General features: G+C 48.3%; 4 protein-coding genes and 1 non-coding gene across 5 annotated transcripts; 2 read left to right on the top strand and 3 right to left on the bottom strand.

The window, feature by feature from the left end:
• Nucleotides 1-903: 903 nt before the first annotated feature.
• On the top strand, nucleotides 904-2198 carry FPRO_02419 (related to Peptidase M20 domain-containing protein SMAC_03666.2; the record flags this gene model as incomplete). Its single annotated transcript, XM_031227481.1, has 2 exons — nucleotides 904-1966; nucleotides 2011-2198. 2 exons carry the CDS (start codon nucleotides 904-906, stop codon nucleotides 2196-2198), a joined length of 1251 nt encoding a protein of 416 aa, XP_031077914.1.
• An 83-nt stretch (nucleotides 2199-2281) lies between these two features.
• On the bottom strand, nucleotides 2282-3448 carry FPRO_02420 (putative cig2 protein (putative GDP-GTP exchange factor); the record flags this gene model as incomplete). The annotated part of the gene is made up of 1 exon (XM_031227480.1): nucleotides 2282-3448. The coding sequence occupies one exon, from the start codon at nucleotides 3446-3448 to the stop codon at nucleotides 2282-2284; it is 1167 nt and encodes a 388-aa protein (XP_031077913.1).
• Nucleotides 3449-3830: 382 nt separating this feature from the next.
• On the top strand, nucleotides 3831-8498 carry FPRO_02421 (related to TRS130 TRAPP subunit of 130 kDa involved in targeting and fusion of ER to golgi transport vesicles; the record flags this gene model as incomplete). The annotated part of the gene is made up of 3 exons (XM_031227479.1): nucleotides 3831-3864; nucleotides 3952-6740; nucleotides 6786-8498. The coding sequence occupies 3 exons, from the start codon at nucleotides 3831-3833 to the stop codon at nucleotides 8496-8498; spliced, it is 4536 nt and encodes a 1511-aa protein (XP_031077912.1).
• Nucleotides 8499-8755: 257 nt separating this feature from the next.
• On the bottom strand, nucleotides 8756-8827 carry tRNA. Its single transcript has one exon. It is a non-coding gene; the product is annotated as a tRNA-Thr (tRNA).
• Nucleotides 8828-13393: 4566 nt separating this feature from the next.
• On the bottom strand, nucleotides 13394-13917 carry FPRO_02422 (uncharacterized protein; the record flags this gene model as incomplete). Its single annotated transcript, XM_031227478.1, has 2 exons — nucleotides 13394-13562; nucleotides 13616-13917. 2 exons carry the CDS (start codon nucleotides 13915-13917, stop codon nucleotides 13394-13396), a joined length of 471 nt encoding a protein of 156 aa, XP_031077911.1.
• Between the last annotated feature and the right edge of the window lie 2845 nt (nucleotides 13918-16762).

Here is a 16762-nt window from a genome sequence, read left to right as displayed (position 1 = left end):
TTGTTGTCAGTTGTCGAATTGTGAAAAAGAGCAACTTATCAACCCCGCATTACGCTTATCTCCAGCATCGTGGAACTAAGTCGGCTCTGATCGGAAGGACAAGCCGACATGACGGTCCGTGGCCCGATATTTCTTGCGTAACAGCTTGTGCAATATGGTACAACGTGATCGCGTAGAGTGCAGCATTTCACTGCTAATTCCATGACACTCGAGCCAGGCAAAGTGTGCGAAGGAACAGGTAGAGAAGGACAATCGTGATTTTGACCCAAAGTCGTTCAGATAGAGGCCAAGAGTAATCAATAAAAAGGATTGAATAACCAAGCCATAGGAATACCAATGCCATGAAACATATTTGGTCTGACAAGTCTTCACATAAGTTCAAAACCAGTATGGTAGGTTGAGGTACAGGTTAGGTCCCAGTGTCGATACGTTGTCTCCCAGCTTACCAGTATGAGCAAACCAAGCAACACTCATATGCCGACTACAGCCGAGATATACGAGAGTATTGCATTGTGCATAGAACGAACTCGAATGAAGAGCTGTTCGAGGAAACATTGCAGTATTACTGCGACAGTTTGTTCACTGTGGGGTAACCCAGCAGTTTTCATCTGTTTATATACGGGTTTTGCTATTCGCCGATCGATCTATAGACCTTCCGAATAGAGTTATCCCATGTCCAGCAATCACTATATCATGCCACTGTCGGGTCCTCTCCAAAAGAACATCCTATCTCGTCCTTATCTCACCAGACCATCCAGGTACCCCAGACAACCCGACATCGGCCACTTGCGTCATTCCGCCCTTCTCCACCAATATCCGAGCTCAATTGAACCAAGCTCTCTTCAATTCCCCAACCTCCACCCCAAAACTTTAAGCTACACAAACCCGTTTTGTTTCCCCACGATGCGCGTCGCAACAGTCGCCAGTTTTCTGGCCTCGGCCTCTTTGGCCATTGCATTCGATTGGCAGCAGGTTCTTGGAGGTTATGACCAAAAGCCTTCCTCCGACGCCATTGCTAGTAACGACGATGCGCCTTCGTACCGATCCGAGCTATTGAGCTTGCACAAGTCTCTTATTGAGACATCCTCGGTTTCTGGAACTGAACATGATGTGGGAGTTTGGCTTGAGGGATATCTTGAGAAGAAGGGATACACTACTTCGCGTCAGGAAGTTGAGCCTTTTGACAATACGCCGGAAGGAAAGCCGAGGTTCAATGTACTGGCTTGGCGACAGGACGGAAAGAAGACTTTCGATCCCAAGGTCTGTGTGAGCAGCCACATTGATGTCGTTCCGCCGCATATCCCATATGGAATTGACGATGGGGAAGTGACAAAAGAGACCATGATCACCGGCCGAGGCAGTGTAGACGCCAAGGGTAGCGTTGCTGCTCAAATCACTGCAGTTGAGAACCTCGTCGAGCACGGAAAGATCGATCCCCATAAAGTCGTCCTGCTATTCGTTGTCGGCGAGGAGGTCAAGGGCGACGGCATGCGCCGTTTCAGCGAGGCCATTGAGACCAAGGAGCTTCCATACAGCCTCGACGCTGTCATATTTGGAGAGCCTACTGAGCTCAAGCTTGCCTGCGGACACAAGGGCATGCTGGGTTGCGACGTTACCACAAAGGGCTTCCCCGGCCACAGTGGTTACCCATGGCTCGGCAAGTCAGCCAACGAGCTGATGATTCGAGCCTTCGCTAAAGTGCTCGATACCGATCTTGGTAGCAGCGAGCTGTTTGGTAACACCACTGTCAACATTGGTCGATTCAATGGTGGCGTGGCCGCTAATGTCATTCCTGAGGAGGCCAAGGTTGGACTGGCTGTGCGAGTTGCGAGCGGAAAGCAGGCTGATGGACATGTCATCGTTCATGACAAGATCCAAGCCATTTTTGACGAGGTTGACAAGGATGCTTTCATCTTCGACTGCACCCACGGGTACGGACCTGTGGAAGCAAACTGCGATGTCGATGGTACGTACACCGAATTCTTTTGGGAGCGTCGCTAATAGGTCCAGGCTTTGAGAAAATTACCGTAAACTACGGAACCGACATTCCCAACCTCAAAGGTGACCACACGAGGTACCTCTACGGTCCAGGAAACATTCTTGTTGCACATGGCGCGAGGGAGAACTTGACCGTTGCTGATCTTGAAACTGCCGTTGAAGGATACCAAAAGCTGATTCTTCATGCGTTGAAGCAATAAATAGAAAGCCAATTTTCCGCTGCTCTAGTCTAATGTTGGATATGATAGCCCGCTCAAATGAAATACGAAATCGTAAAGCTGGTTCATGCACCAGTGATCTTGGCCCAGCGCTCAGGCAGGATCTTGCTGAAGTCAAAGTTGCCATCTGGTCCCTTCTCAATGGCGCCCTTCTCTGTGACAACGGCGTCGATGAGCTCGGCGGGAGTGACATCGAAGGCAGGGTTCCACACATTGATTCGCTGATCAGCGGTGGCAACACGGACCTTGCTGCTCTCATCGACGGTCCCATCGGGCTTGATCACAGCACCCGTGACCTGTGTAAGCTCCTCCTTCTTTCTCTCTTCAATCTTGATACCATCACCAGTCTCTGTCTCAAGGTCAATGCTGGTTGTAGGAGCAGCGACAATGAACTTGATTCCATGGTGCTTGGCGAGGACAGCGAGTTGGTAGGTACCAATCTTATTAGCTGTGTCACCATTGCGAACGACACGGTCAGCACCAACGATGACAGCCGCGATGTTCTTTTCTTGCTTGCGGTTGCGGAAGAGTGAAGCAGCCATAGAGTCGGTAATGAGCGTGCTGGGGATATTTTCAAAGACAAGCTCAAAAGCAGTGAGTCTGCTTCCTTGGTTGTAAGGCCGAGTCTCTGTGCAGAAGGCATGCTGGAGAAGGTCCTTGGATTGAAGAGTTCGAATAATTCCCAGTGCAGTACCGTGGCCAGATGTAGCAAGGGAACCAGTGTTGCAGTGTGTGAGGACCGAGATCTTCTTGTCTGGAGAAGCACCAGCCTGAGCTCGCAGCCACTCAGCTCCATGATCACCAATGGAGAGGTTGGTCTGGAGATCCTTCTCAAAGATCTTCTCAGCCTCTTCGATGAAAGCTGTGATAACCTGCTCCTTGGTAGCAGTGCTTCCAACCGCTCTTATTGTGGACTTGAGCTGGTTAATAGCGTTGGTCAAGTCGACAGCTGTAGGCCGGCTTTCCTTGAGATAGTCGAGAGCTTCTTCGATTTGAGAGATGGTATCTTCTGCGCTTGCAGCTGTGATACTTCCATTGTGAAGTTCAACAGCCAGACCAAGGGCTGCTACGATGGCAATGGCTGGGGCACCTCGTACTCGCATAGTTGCGATGCTGTCAAAGGCCTCTGTTCGGTTGGAGACATCATCGTAGTGAAATTCGTGAGGAAGACGGAGTTGATCGAGGACCTGGAGTTGGCCCCGAGTGTACTTGACAGCCTTGAGAGAAGACATGATGAAACACAGTTTGAGTTAAACCGGGTTGAAAATGAGAGAAAACGAACAAGTTTAACACGCTTATTAGTCGCAATTCCTTGACAAAATGTTGCCCCTCCAAGATTCTGCCGCCACCCCGCCGTCAAAATGAAAATAGCGTCATAGCACCCAACCAATAACATAGCGCACGTGCTCTCACCGCCCGGGACCGGACAAATGCCGCTTCCGGCGCATGAAGATGAGCTAAGGGAGGTACCTCTACGTCAACAGGGGTCTCCCATCGTTATCCACTGGAGCTCGTTCGGGACAGCTTTAGCGGTTAAACACCATCTCGATTGAGATACCTTGACTGTTTACTTGGACAAACAGCAATGACAAGTGCGCATTCGAGCTGTTTGCCATGGAACAGCCATTCTCGACGTCAAAAGTGACCGGTGAGTCTTGAGCTTCTATGGCGTTTATTCCCCTGCAAACCTTAAGCCTCCCTTGAGTTGTCCGCTAACACGACACCTTGTCGCAAGTCGAGTACTTCGATCCTCACGATGTTTACAAACTCCTCGCCCCTGGATTGATTCCCCGTTTACCGCTACGAAACTTGAACTGGCAATCTCATGCTGGACCTCTGCGATCTATCGACACGCTTCACGTTGAGCTTCTTAAGGGGGATGACCCTGGATCAGCTTCTTCTCCTCATACCCTTCGACGATCAGGGAGCACGCTCGATGATGGCTTTCAGCAGCAAAACTTTGGTGGCCAGGCGTCTTCCGCTGACCAGATAGACACGCAGTCTTTGCCTTCGAGAGCCATTGGGAGTCAACGACGACATCAAATTCCTGGTCTGCGACGGACACCGTATCTTAAGGTGCTACTGGTGAGATGCGACGACAATGAAACATACAAAACCTCCGTGCGTGCCGAAATACGAGAATGGATCAAGACTCAGATACCTTCATCAAACAATCCCAAACGAAATAGCAAACAAGAGAAGCACGATGCGTTCGATTACTTGATTCTACACGTGGTACTCCCCAATACGGTAGCGTCGACGCAACCGAGAACCAGCTCTCGTTCGCAGGACAATTCAGAGAAGTCAGGCCCGCGATGGCGTACTGGTTCAACACCTCTTTTCGAGAAGCTCCGTACCGACTTTTCTGGCCTTGGAAAAACGGCGCCAGACCGAGTTGCACAGATCAGAATTGGAATCAATGATCTTCCGTACGATCAGCTACCGAGAGTGGTACCTGCGGTGCCAACGGGATATTCTGAAGATGAGCATGATGCTGAAAACGCTTGGGCGGAGCTTATTGCCAAGTTCAAGAGTCTCATTCTCACCTCATTCGACTTGCGCGTGACACAGTACGAAGAGGATATCAAAGAGAAAGACGGTCAACGAAGTTTACCAGGGTGGAACTTTTGTACCTTTTTCATCCTTAAAGAAGGTTTGGCAAGAGGTTTTGAGAGTGTTGGTCTAGTAGAGGACGCCTTGGTGGGATATGATGAGCTCAGTGTTGGGCTTGACTCTGTTGTGAACGAGCAGGCTGATGAAGGTTCGCCAACGAGACACGGAGGTGCAATGCTCAGCTACACCGAAGATCTCAAGGAGATTGTCAAGACCGCTCTCGCCAAAGCACCAGGTGGAAACACAGAAGATGAAGAGGCTGTGGATCTTCAGTCGAATGAGACTATCAAGGAGCAATTCGATGAGATACCCATCAGTGCTACGAAGAAGGCTTATAGAGACAAGATTCTTGCCAACGATGTCTCTGTGTTTGACTTTCGTTGCTACATATTTGCACGGCAAATGGCACTGCTCTTGCGACTTGGAAATGCCTGGTCATCACGAGACGATCTGTTGGACAAGCTGAAGGAGCAACAAGACTCTGTCTTGCATGGAGTCGCACCTCTAGCACCTCCACCAAAGCATACTGAGGAGACGGAAAATCTTGCAAGTCTGGGTGAGATATGTCGAAGGACTCTGCAGTTCATCCCGGCAGTATCGCAGATTATGCGACGAGACATTTTGACTGCTGTGGCATCTGATAAATCTGACGAGGACGACTCTCCAATCGATCCCAATTTGTCTGAGGTTATTGACAATGTGGTTGCATCATTCGCATTCTCAGTTGCTCAACAGATCCTCGCGCAAACAGCATCAAAAGCTCTCCCTATTCCTCCCTCAACTCTTGCTCCTCCTCAAAGTCAGGAGCAAAAGTCCTCCATCCCTGAACCCAAGACTATGATGCATCCTGCCCGAACTACATCCCTTCATGTTTCAACAGGTCCGGCACCTGGGACTCGTCCCCCATTAAGCCCAGGTGTGTTCCCAGGCCCGGGCATGCCAAAGATCAACAATGATCAGGAATCACAATTTCTCAAGGCGGGTCTTGAAGATCTTGCCGCTAGACGCGCCGAGCTTTATTTGCTGTCACGAAGCATTCTTGATGGCTTGGGTAGAAAGCGAGGGTGGAGTGATGGCTGGAAAGAGGCGCCCATTATTGCAGAAGCTGAGGCAGACTTTGAGGAAATCAGTCTGGATGATCAACCCGCCGCAAGTGGTACTTCAGAAGAAATCCCCCCATTAGACGCTGGTGTCAACAACAATCTCCTTCAGACGGCTATTGACAACCCAGAGAACTTTTATCGTCTGTATGAAATTCTCACAGATAAGGCGCTTCGACATTATACTGTTGCAAATCATGATCACGCGGTGCAAGCAAGCATGGCAGATCTCGCTGTGCTCAACTTTTATCTCAAGGAGTATAGCACTGCTTCTTCCTACTTTTACCGAGCAACGCCATTCTTTGGCGAGAGTGGTTGGACCTCACTCGAGCTGTCTATGCTTGTCATGTATCTCCACTGTCTTCGGGAGATGAAGTCAAAGGATGACTATGTGCGAGTTGCTCTCAAGCTATTGACCAAGTCTTGTGCGGCTGAAAAGGAGAGGTTAGAACAACGCTCAAAGAGAGTATCGAGGGTTGGAAAGCCCGAACCCGTGGATGCAATGTCTATGAAGGGTGTTGTGGGTAACTTGTTTGACCTGGCTTCGTCGTTATCTTCACAAGTCAAGGTGCACCTGTCCAACTTCTTTACAAATATCGAACTTGCAGGTGCTCCCGAGTATTTTGATAAAGAGGATAAATGCTCCTTAACTATCAACCTATGGTGTTTGTTGCCGGACGAAATCAAGTTGGATGGGATAGATGTGCGAGCTACAGCTTCTGAGCCGGGGCCTACTAAGGAGCTGCTTTTCTCAAGAAAGGGAGACATCGTTCTGCAGCCTGGCCAGAATAGCATCACAGTTGAATGCGCAGTAAGTTTTCCGAACTAAAGTAAAAGACTATGCTAACAACTCCAGTCTGTCATTCCTGGAAAATACAAGATAGATCATCTTGGACTCTTCTCGAGCAACCTCTTCCTTCACTTTGAACGCGACATCAACCAGCCGCCTCCACAAACTACTGATATCTTCAAGCATCCCGAAGTCGTCATCTTCCACCGAGATGGTGCTCTTGATGTGCAACTTGTTGCAACAAGGCATACCTCCCTAGACAAGAACAACACCTTGGACTTCACTCTCAATCCAGGCTGGAACTCAATCAAGAGTTGCGAGATCCGTCTCAGGCCCACTACTGGTGGCCTGCGGATGTTAACTCTTGAAGCCCAGATTGTCGACTCAGATGTCGAGTTTGCCAAGAAGCCCGAGGCGGGTGGTATCATCTACTTCAACGAAATCCCGGCTGAGTCAAGCGTCACTCTACGATTCCCTTACTCGGTTGAGCATGATATTGCAGATGTGTCCGCTAAAGCCGACGTCGCGTATACGCTCGAGTCGGGTCAAAAGTACACATTTGCTAAGTCGATAATCATTCCCATCTCTTTGGCTTTGGGTGTCAACGTGCAAGATGTCTTCAAGCATAACGCGCTTTACTCTCGGTTTAATGTGTCTACAGCGAGCCACAGCCCTCTACGCCTGTATAAGAGTGAGCTGATGCCCTCAGATTTGTTCGAATCTGAGTTTGGTGTTCCTCCTGCCGATACAACTATGGTGTTCTCGAAACAACCGGCGACGTTGCTTTACCGCATCAAGAGGAAGACCAATGTCAGGTCGAGTAAACGAGCCGCGAGAACTATGTACTTGAAACTCTACTACAATATTCTTCAAACGGAGATCGAGGAGGCGCTTGTTAAGTCCATCTTTGATGCTCTGAATGATCCTTCCTTGGCATCATTCTCGAAACTTATCACATCGTTGATTGTGAGAGAAGCCAAGACCCTGCAACCCATTGACCTCGAGCGAGCTGCGCTTCTTGGCGCAGTGCCCACTGCCTTTCTGGCTGATGTTCCTTGGGATAAGTACTTTGCTGGCATTGGAAGGGTACCAGGGACGCAAGTGGATGCAACGGAGAAGATCTCGAGTGCTATCAGGGAATGGCAAGCTTCCAATCCTCAGATTCAAATATCAGCAGCGCAGCCCGATAATCCTTGCACCCTTCTCATCCCAGTTGAGATACCCTCACTGCCTATCCTACACACTGCAGATATTGAGTTGCAGACTCCATTGACGGAATTAATGGATCAGAAACCTGGTGCTGTCCCAACTGTGGCTGTTAACCAGATGCTCCCAGCTACACTGCATCTTAGGTGGACGCAGATCTGGGACACTGAGATGCAGCACAAGAAGGATACAGAGTACAGTTATGAAGTCGCTGCCCCAGGAGATACATGGCTTCTCGGTGGCCGTCGAAAAGGTCACTTTGTGATTCCAGGTTCAAAGAAGGACCCTCTATCCTCAACATCGGATACAGAAGCTGAGATTCCGCTCATCATGATTCCCCTTCGGGAAGGATGGCTACCATATCCTGGTATTGAGATCCGAGAGATCAAAGATGGAGTTGAAAATCAGACTCAGACGTGTGAAGTTGACTTTAGAAACTTGGGAGAATCGATACGAGCTGTGGGTGAGAGGAAGGGTGTGACGGTTAGCTTAGATGCGAGCGGGCCTGGAGGAGGACCGTTGGTGTTGGAGAGCGAAGAGCCCAAGAGGGAAAGGGGAAGGATAGTTGCTTAGATATAGGTGTATAATAATGAGTGTCATTTCGAATTGGAATCATATCAGCGTTGTCTTACTGCATACAGCTACACCCATCAAGTGAACAGTTACCAAAAGGAGAAATCACAAATAAGGGCCAGCCAATGACAACCAAGCGGCCAACCCCAGGTTCTATCTAGCTCTAATTCTACAACCAGGCAAAAAGACACGGTACATCAATATCTTGAGGGTGCAAAAACAGAGGATTCAACTGTCTCAGACAGCTGGGGTAACGATGCCCCGTACTGGAATCGAACCAGTGATCTTCGCATTACGAGTGCGACGCCTTACCACTTGGCCAACGGGGCCGGGGCGTGTCGTCCTCTTATTGGCAAGGTCGCTTAGTTTCGGTGTTTATATTCGCGACGGGAGAGTTTGGATGTTCTTGAGGGCATTGGGATTTTGGGAGATGCGGTGTTGAGGGAAGGGCTGGTCTTGGGTGTGAGGTGAGGAGGTTGAGAGATGAGGTGGTCATACGTGGATGTGTTGGCTTGGTGACAGGAAGTGGAAAGACTGCTGCTTGGTGAGTTTAGATAGAGGTTGTAAGTTCTTTCGTGCGTATGGGAAAGCCTGCTGCGTCGCTTGATTACTGGCCGCTATTGTCTAAGAATTGCATATTTGACTAGTGAAAATGGGAGAGAACCTTAGAAGTTTGAGAAAAAAAAGTAATGCTGGAACGATAATGATGTAAGGAATTATTGTTCATGTTTTTGTTTTGATGTTTGCTAAAGAACACCCTATGTTGTAGGACGAAAGTTTTTCTCATCTGCCAGTGGCTGCCACGGCTTTGCCACTCACTTACAAGTCATGTTTCCTGCATAACATGACTTTCTAGCGCTACTCCCTCTACTGCAATCTAATGTTTGCCCCTCTATTCGTATTTTCCTTTTAATTTCTGCTTCTGAGCCTGATGCTCGGACAGATTATTAAAGTAGAGTAAGTCTGGGACGCTCTCTGATTCTAGAACGCCTCGATGCCGAGTGACCTGGACGTCAACGTGCACTTGGATTTGACCTAGGATTGGAACAGCAACTAGAACAGCTGCGGGAGACGGGATGTAGTTAAGAGGAAGACCGTATTCGAGAAGTCTGAGGATACATTCCTTGCACGGGAAACAGACGACGTTAGCAGTACTTGGTCCTCATCCCCGGAGTCACCCTCTTCACCCCCCCTTCGAATCTTTATATCTCGGAGGTCTTTGCCAGGTCGTTGATCTGAACGAGCCAAGTACTTGCAAGAAGTCTATCAAAATAGAGACAGAACACCAACGACTTTATCGAGAAATTTTCTTTTCCCGGTGTCATTCGAGCCGCTAATTTTGCTTGAATCCAATCGTCCATCGCTGAGCATGTCATAATAAAACACTGGCTCGTAACGACAAGAACTTTCATACCGAGTATATCAGGCATATAAGAGTCGGTATCATATATGGCAGTCAGTCCATCGGCAGACCCTCAAGAACGCTATTACGATGAGAATCCCAGCGCGTTTTAACTCTCCTAGAGTCTTGCATCTCTGCGACTCTTGATGGCGTCTGAGTAGAGATGGGCTGCCGGCCACATAATGGCAAATGGAGCGCTTGTATGTCTTAGCGTCTCTATTGTTTGTGATATAGGCCCTATGTTGAGTGTTAACATGCTCTCGGTTTTCGGCGCTCTACTGAAGGCAGCTGGCATTCTTCCTCTTTCTTGTATATTCTGCTCGAAGTCCTTCGACCTCCAGTAGTTGTTCAGGCGTCACGTCGCATTCATCCTTTACAAAGTCGTTCCAAGAGCCATTTCACTGTTTCGTCCATCCTTTGTTTCTCGTCCTTTATCTATTAGAAAGAAATCACTTCTTCCCATTTGGTTTCGCCTGGGACACACTTGGTGCATCACACAAGCGCTGTGAGCGTTGGCGGGCGATGCTACTGCTGCTCCTGCTGTAGCTGCAGTTGCTGCTGTTGGTGTTGCTCAAAAGGTGCCCCAAACTCTCGCGCTGATGATGCTGAAGAATTTAAATCATAGATCGCCCGTTCATGGGCTTCTTTTCAGGCTGAAATCAGCATCATTTCTGTGCTTCGATCTCCTGTCTTACAGAATGCACCAGAATAACCCGAGATATAATTACTAAAGATTTTTAGCATCGAGAGGGACGGTTCCTCAAATTCCGTGTCTAGAGTCATAGGGCATCCGTTTGTTATTGGTTGTAAGGTCGGTATCTCGGGCTTCTGCATACCGGGATCAGACTGCTCATAGAGTCCTTCCATAGGTTTTGTGGTGTCAGTGATCCGAAAAGTGTCTGGTTTTGTGCACATATATAGAAGAACTGTGTACCTGCACCGTCCGCATCATCTGGCGAGAATAAAAGGGACCGTCCTTGGTGTGCTAGATATATACATGAGATCATGTCCTGTCTTCCCATGGCTTATAGTAGTGCTCATTCCGGATCATGAATTTTATAGTGGTAGCAAATGACTTTGACCGTTTTGGAATGGTCCTCTCATGGTTTATATCAGGACATACCATATATAAGTCATCATGAAACACTTTCCAAGTACGTATACTGCTCAAAACATTGTATCATTTCGACATAGAACCATCAAAATTCTCATCAGATTTCATCAAATCTATCGGGCCCCCATTCCGTATCAGACTCATCACTAAAGGGTCATAAACCACCATGGTCATTGTCAATGAGACGCTTGAGAAGACCAACAGAGCACACGGTGCCTCTATCACTGGGCTCTGAAGCCTGCTATCGATGAACTCATGGTTTAAGAATGGATTGAGCACGATGCACAGGATGATTCGAGCCGCTTTTTGGATGATATGTGATGCCGATGGATGCTGGATAGCGGATTAAACCCAGTTTGCGCGTATCAACGAAAGCAACTTTGGCACTTCTGTAGGGTTATTTATTGCAAATGGCATGGAGTTCAGGCGAAGTGACGCTGGTATAGTACCGGATAGGTTATTGTTTGCCCTCTGTCTCAGGGCATAAGATCTATGTAGAGTAGTCCTTGGGCGGAGTGAAGGAACCCAAGGAGTAAAATAGATGATCGTTTTAGAATTTATTTTCTTACCCAGTATGGAGTTGGTGAATGTGTATATACGCAAGTTACATTCCAGGTCAGCTGTCGCTTTAGTTTATTTATACAGACATCATCTGGAGTTGTCTTTAAGTGAACGAATATTTTCGTTTCTGGCAGTGGCTGGGCTATCATCCGATATCCGACTACTAGTCATAGATGAAACGGGATTAGATCAATACGAAATGCCTTATGGCCCGTATTTATCGGATAACAGAATGTTCATTCGTTTATAGCCTATTGTGCACAGTCGATTAGGCTTGCTCGGCTTGTAAGTTGTCTTAAGTAAACTGTAGCACAATTGCGAAACATGCAAGCAAGGGGAAATCTATCACAATCCGTATGGCTGTAGCTAGTGGTCTAGACCACTGTCAGCAACATAGTCTTGAGACATACGTAGTTCGCCGAATCATCTAGCGCGATATAGCTTTGACCTAAACTCCCCAGCTGATCAATATGATAGCTACATTAGTCCATCTACCTGCTTTTCAGCTGTCATACTATCGTGTACTGATTCCATTCTTGCCACCAGCTAATAAGCAAGGGAACTAGTCTAGGTCTATCTGAGACAAATGCCGTCAATATTCGGTCCCGTCACCACTCCCCTCACCGATACAATTCGGCTGCACAATCCCATGTCCCTTCACCTCCTCCAACACCATCATGCAAAGAACTTTGTCCTCGCACCGATAAAACTCATCGTTCACCGGTGAAACCGACCGACCCCATGGCCGGCAATGGCATCAGACTTTTTATCATCAGCAGCCACCGAAACGCAGAAGCAAAAAAATTCCAGAAGAGCTCTCTTCTCCACACCCGGAAACAACACGGCAACTAATGGAAAAATTCTAGATGCACCAAGCAACGGGTGGGTAACCGTACAAGTAAAAAACCCCGAGTCAAGTTCGGGCCCTCCCCAGCGTGGAGACTGCGTTGGTGATGGGATCCATGGATGCACTAATGTATCAAGGGACATACCCGGTCTATCCATCTTGCAGGTTCGCAGAATATCATTGTATGAACGGGGTTAGTCCAGTTGAAGCTGAGTCCAATGGTGGAGATGTAATTATCACAAGGGATCAAATCGGAATGTTTGCTGAAATATCGATTTTATTGACTCCTCTCGACTCACAGCATTGCATTGGTATCATTCTGCAAAAGCAAAGACACTTCACTCAAAAACAACGATGATACTCTTTTTACGAACCTCACTCCGTGCCCCCTGGCAGATAGATGTCAGTAACCCATATCCGTCACTCCACTCTGAGCTTCTCTCCATAGAAGCTACAATAATCAAGCCGTATAGCAATACCATAGTACAATACAAAAACACCAGACATTCATCCTAGTCCTTGTATGCTGCAATCTCAAAACGCCAAACCAATGCGCAAACAAAGGGGACAGTAACCCCCCGACAAGACATAGCGCAATGCAGGTGATGCAATATCATGCAAAACCGAGAAATCCAAAGCTCCAGTATGCTCCCACCGTGCGATGATCCATCCATCATGAGGGATCGATCCCAACTGCTCCCGGTTTCATAATGCGTTAATGTACAATGAAATGCAAAAGTAATGTTTTATCCTCCGCCCTAAAAGGTAGAGTTCAAGAAACTGCGCTGTCAAGGCGCGGGTATCATGCCCACACTGGGCCCTAAAAAGTCGCGAATCCCAAGTATAATGTCGAATGTTTCTAAAGTGTTGGCGTAGATGCAGATGCAGTCTCACCTAGCCCGTCGAATCGGTGTATGGTGGTTATGAGTAGAAGGTTGAGACATTGCATTGTCTCGTGTCTTGAGGTAGGCTCATTTCTTGCGTTGGCTACTCGTCGCTGTGATCTTGCTAGTGCTCATCAAGTCCCCAATATACTTTTGCAAAAACTTGTTATTGTTATCAAGCTTGTCATGTTCTTCGCGAACGGCTTCGATGCGGTTGAAGATTGTGAGAAGAGAGTCCTGTAATGCCTTGGCGTGTCTGTGAAAGTCAGCGATAGCTCTGAGCGAATTGTTCAATTGTCGAATGATTACCTTCTCATTTCTTCGCGCGCAGCCTTTCCAATCCTATCGAGATCCTCGCTCGTTCTCCTGGGGCTCATTGCCCTGACGTCATCTGGGCCAAAGTCGGGCTCGAGAGGGCCAACTGCTGAACTGTCGCGAGGGACAACTAGAGGGCCGCTGCTTTTCCGTTGAGGTAGGCTGGGTCGGATAGGCACAGGCTGGTGAATAATGGGTTCGTTATTGTCTTCAGGGCTCGATGATGTGGAGGAATCTGATCGTGCGATTGCATGAGGATGCTCTACAGGAGCATTTGGGAGTTCGTTGACTGCCATTATGATATGGTGTGGTATGTTAGTGAAGTGGTGGTTGTCGCTGGGTTCAAATAACTCGCAATAAGTCGTAACTTGTCGCACAGAATATACGAGGTTATTGCGACATCCACAATCGTGTGACGACACAGATAATGGTAATTAAGAGGCACCAAAAGTCAAGCTGAATAGCTGACTCAATGGGTGGATGGTATGTCGGTGTAGGTGTTCCAAGAGTCGCGTGAACTCGTCGTCGAGGGGAGTTGTGGAGAGGGGCAAGTCGAGACCAAATAGTTCCACGTGGTTTAAAGGTCTCGAAGTCCGAGCATGTACGCTTGCGAGGGAGGTAACGATTCCGGATCCACTAAGGGTGTGATGAGGCCGGATTGTGTTCTAGAGGGCGTTTAGAAGGGCGGAGACGGCACGCGGAGAGGCCGATGAAACTAGCCGCAAATGAACTCGAAACTTGATCGCGATTGAAATCGTGGCTTCGGTAGCGGTAGATAAGATTCGCAAACGCTTGTGTTTGAAGATATCGTGGGTTTGGTGGCTTCAGTTGTGGATTGTAATGTCGAAACGGGAGGAATGGGTGTGATTGAGCGAGGGTGTTATAGTTTAGTCGTCGGAGCTGAAGATGCTGGCGGCAGGTGGCGGCCAGAGAATACTAGCCTGCGTTTGCTCAAGAATCGAAGCAGGTGGTGGAAAGATTTTGTTGAATTGCGGAGGGGGAAGACCCTGCAAAAAGCGAGCGCGACTGTCAGCAGATGAAAAGAACGAAGAGTCAGAATTGGGATTGTTTGATGGCAGGGGCAGCATGCGAAAATAAAAGGCAACTGCAATGTAATAGAGCAGCAACGTCACATTCAAGGATAAATGCAGGTGCATGGGAGTGGGTGAACAAGAGGGGATGGGATAACTAACAGCAACAGATTGGAAGATGAATAATAATCAAGTCGTGGTAGAATAATGATAACTGATAAAAAGAAGAGATAAAAAGAAGACCAACCAAATAGTTAAAACGTTAAAAGTTAAATTGAAAGAATATGACGAATAAGTCAGAATGACCAATCCCGGCAGTGGCAATATATTCCAAGGCGCAAACAATCATGAAAGTCCAGGAGGCAATAGTTTCGGCCAACGGTTGCGGACAAGGCAGAAGCAGGAAGGACCCTTCTTTTGAAAGGCAACGGCGAGCGACGGCAATGGCGAGACAGGGCAGGGCAGGCAGGGCAGGTTAGGTCGGGTTCGGAGTGGAAGTGGCAGGTGGCAGGTGCTAGGTGGCAGGAAGGAGGAACCCGGCCAGCAGAAAAAGAAGGAGCGAACCCAGAACAGAAAAGGAAGAGACAAAAGAGGGGAAGGGGATGGACGAAATGGGGACGGGAATGTTAAAGTGGATTTCTCGTCAATTTGATAATTTCGCTGGAGCTCAAGCTGAGGGTCATCGCTACTTCACTAAGGAAAGGTAGGCGTCGGGATATTTTTCTAGTTCTCTCTCTCTCTCTCTACTGTATGTACGGCGACAGTACCTACAGTGTGCCACTGGGGGAGGTTCGCAGACACGAGGAGCAGGTACCACTTAATGCTCCGTAAGGCCAGGAAAACCGGCAGTCGAATAACAATGGGCTCTGCTCCAAAGAAGAATGAACAAGACACAAGAGGCGGGCAGCTACAGTATCATCGTGTCCTCAGGGTGCAAGAAAACACCAGACCTTACTATAGAGTATCAAAATAAACTCAGTAAAATACATCTTAAATTTATACAAATTTACCTCAGTCTTTTTGTCATTTAGGATTAAGGTCCTGAGTTTTCTTCCCTCCTCTAGCGTGTCTACCAAGGATGAGGATGGGAGAAGACCCTTGGAAAGATACAATGGACTTGGGGGGCCAAATGAGGAAAGTGACGACAGAACGGGAGTCATGAGACTTGAGATCGACGCCCCTCGGTACGGCAAAGACCACCCTGGGACAAGTGTTTTATCGCGTTAAAATATATGGGATTCTACTTATGCAGGCATCTGTCATCGGGTATCCTGACCCAGGCATCCAATGTCGCGGTCCAGCAGGAAACAGCATCCTTGGATTGGATGACAGTGGCACCAGCGTTCTTCCACGCGAGTCGACAGCCCCCAAATGGAAGGAAGCTTATGGAAGCTCACCTCACTGGCCCTGCCATCTACTAGGTGCAGGACTGGCAGAGGTACGTATCTCCTCCACAGAAAGACTGACCTCATGCCGCATCCAATATTGAGATGTTCATTTTCAACACCACAGGCTTTGCAATTCGCGAACGTCGTTATTTAACGAAATCAAGAAAAACCCCTCACCATGAGTATTACCGTGCGTGCTCCTTACTCATATAACCACTTTCACAATGTCAATCAAATCACCCTGCCTAATTTGAAAAACAAACAAACCCCCCCGCCCCTAGGTAGGCCAAGAGTTTAGACGACCACAGGGAAACGACCCGAGCCTCAGAACCCCCAAGGCCAAGCCTCCTCGTGAGAAGGCCTGACAGAACTTGGCCGATCAGCACTCAGTCGTGACGCAATTGTTGGCCCTTGCAGACCACGGTTGAGGCCCGCTTCTAGAGGCTGAATCCCTGCAATAGACGCTGAGTGCCTATCAACTAACCAGCCTCGGTGGGTTTCAGAGGGTTCTGAGGACTTTCAACGGAGAGGCGACCTTCTAAGATTCAGAGCATGTCCACTATGACAGCCGTTGCTGGGCTCACAAGAGCACGGCCGGCTGTCTTCTCTGACAGCGAATAAACTTTTCAACCCTTTCTTCCTGTTTGTTGGAGATCGACGGTTTTTCTCTTCGCGCCAACCATTCCATCTTTGATACAGCATCGTGATTGGGTTTGGGCTGG

This window comes from Fusarium proliferatum (assembly GCF_900067095.1).
Source record: "Fusarium proliferatum ET1 genome assembly, contig: FPRO_scaffold002, whole genome shotgun sequence".
Taxonomy (NCBI): Eukaryota; Fungi; Ascomycota; class Sordariomycetes; order Hypocreales; family Nectriaceae; genus Fusarium; species Fusarium proliferatum.
This window is presented reverse-complemented; position numbering and strand designations above follow the sequence as displayed.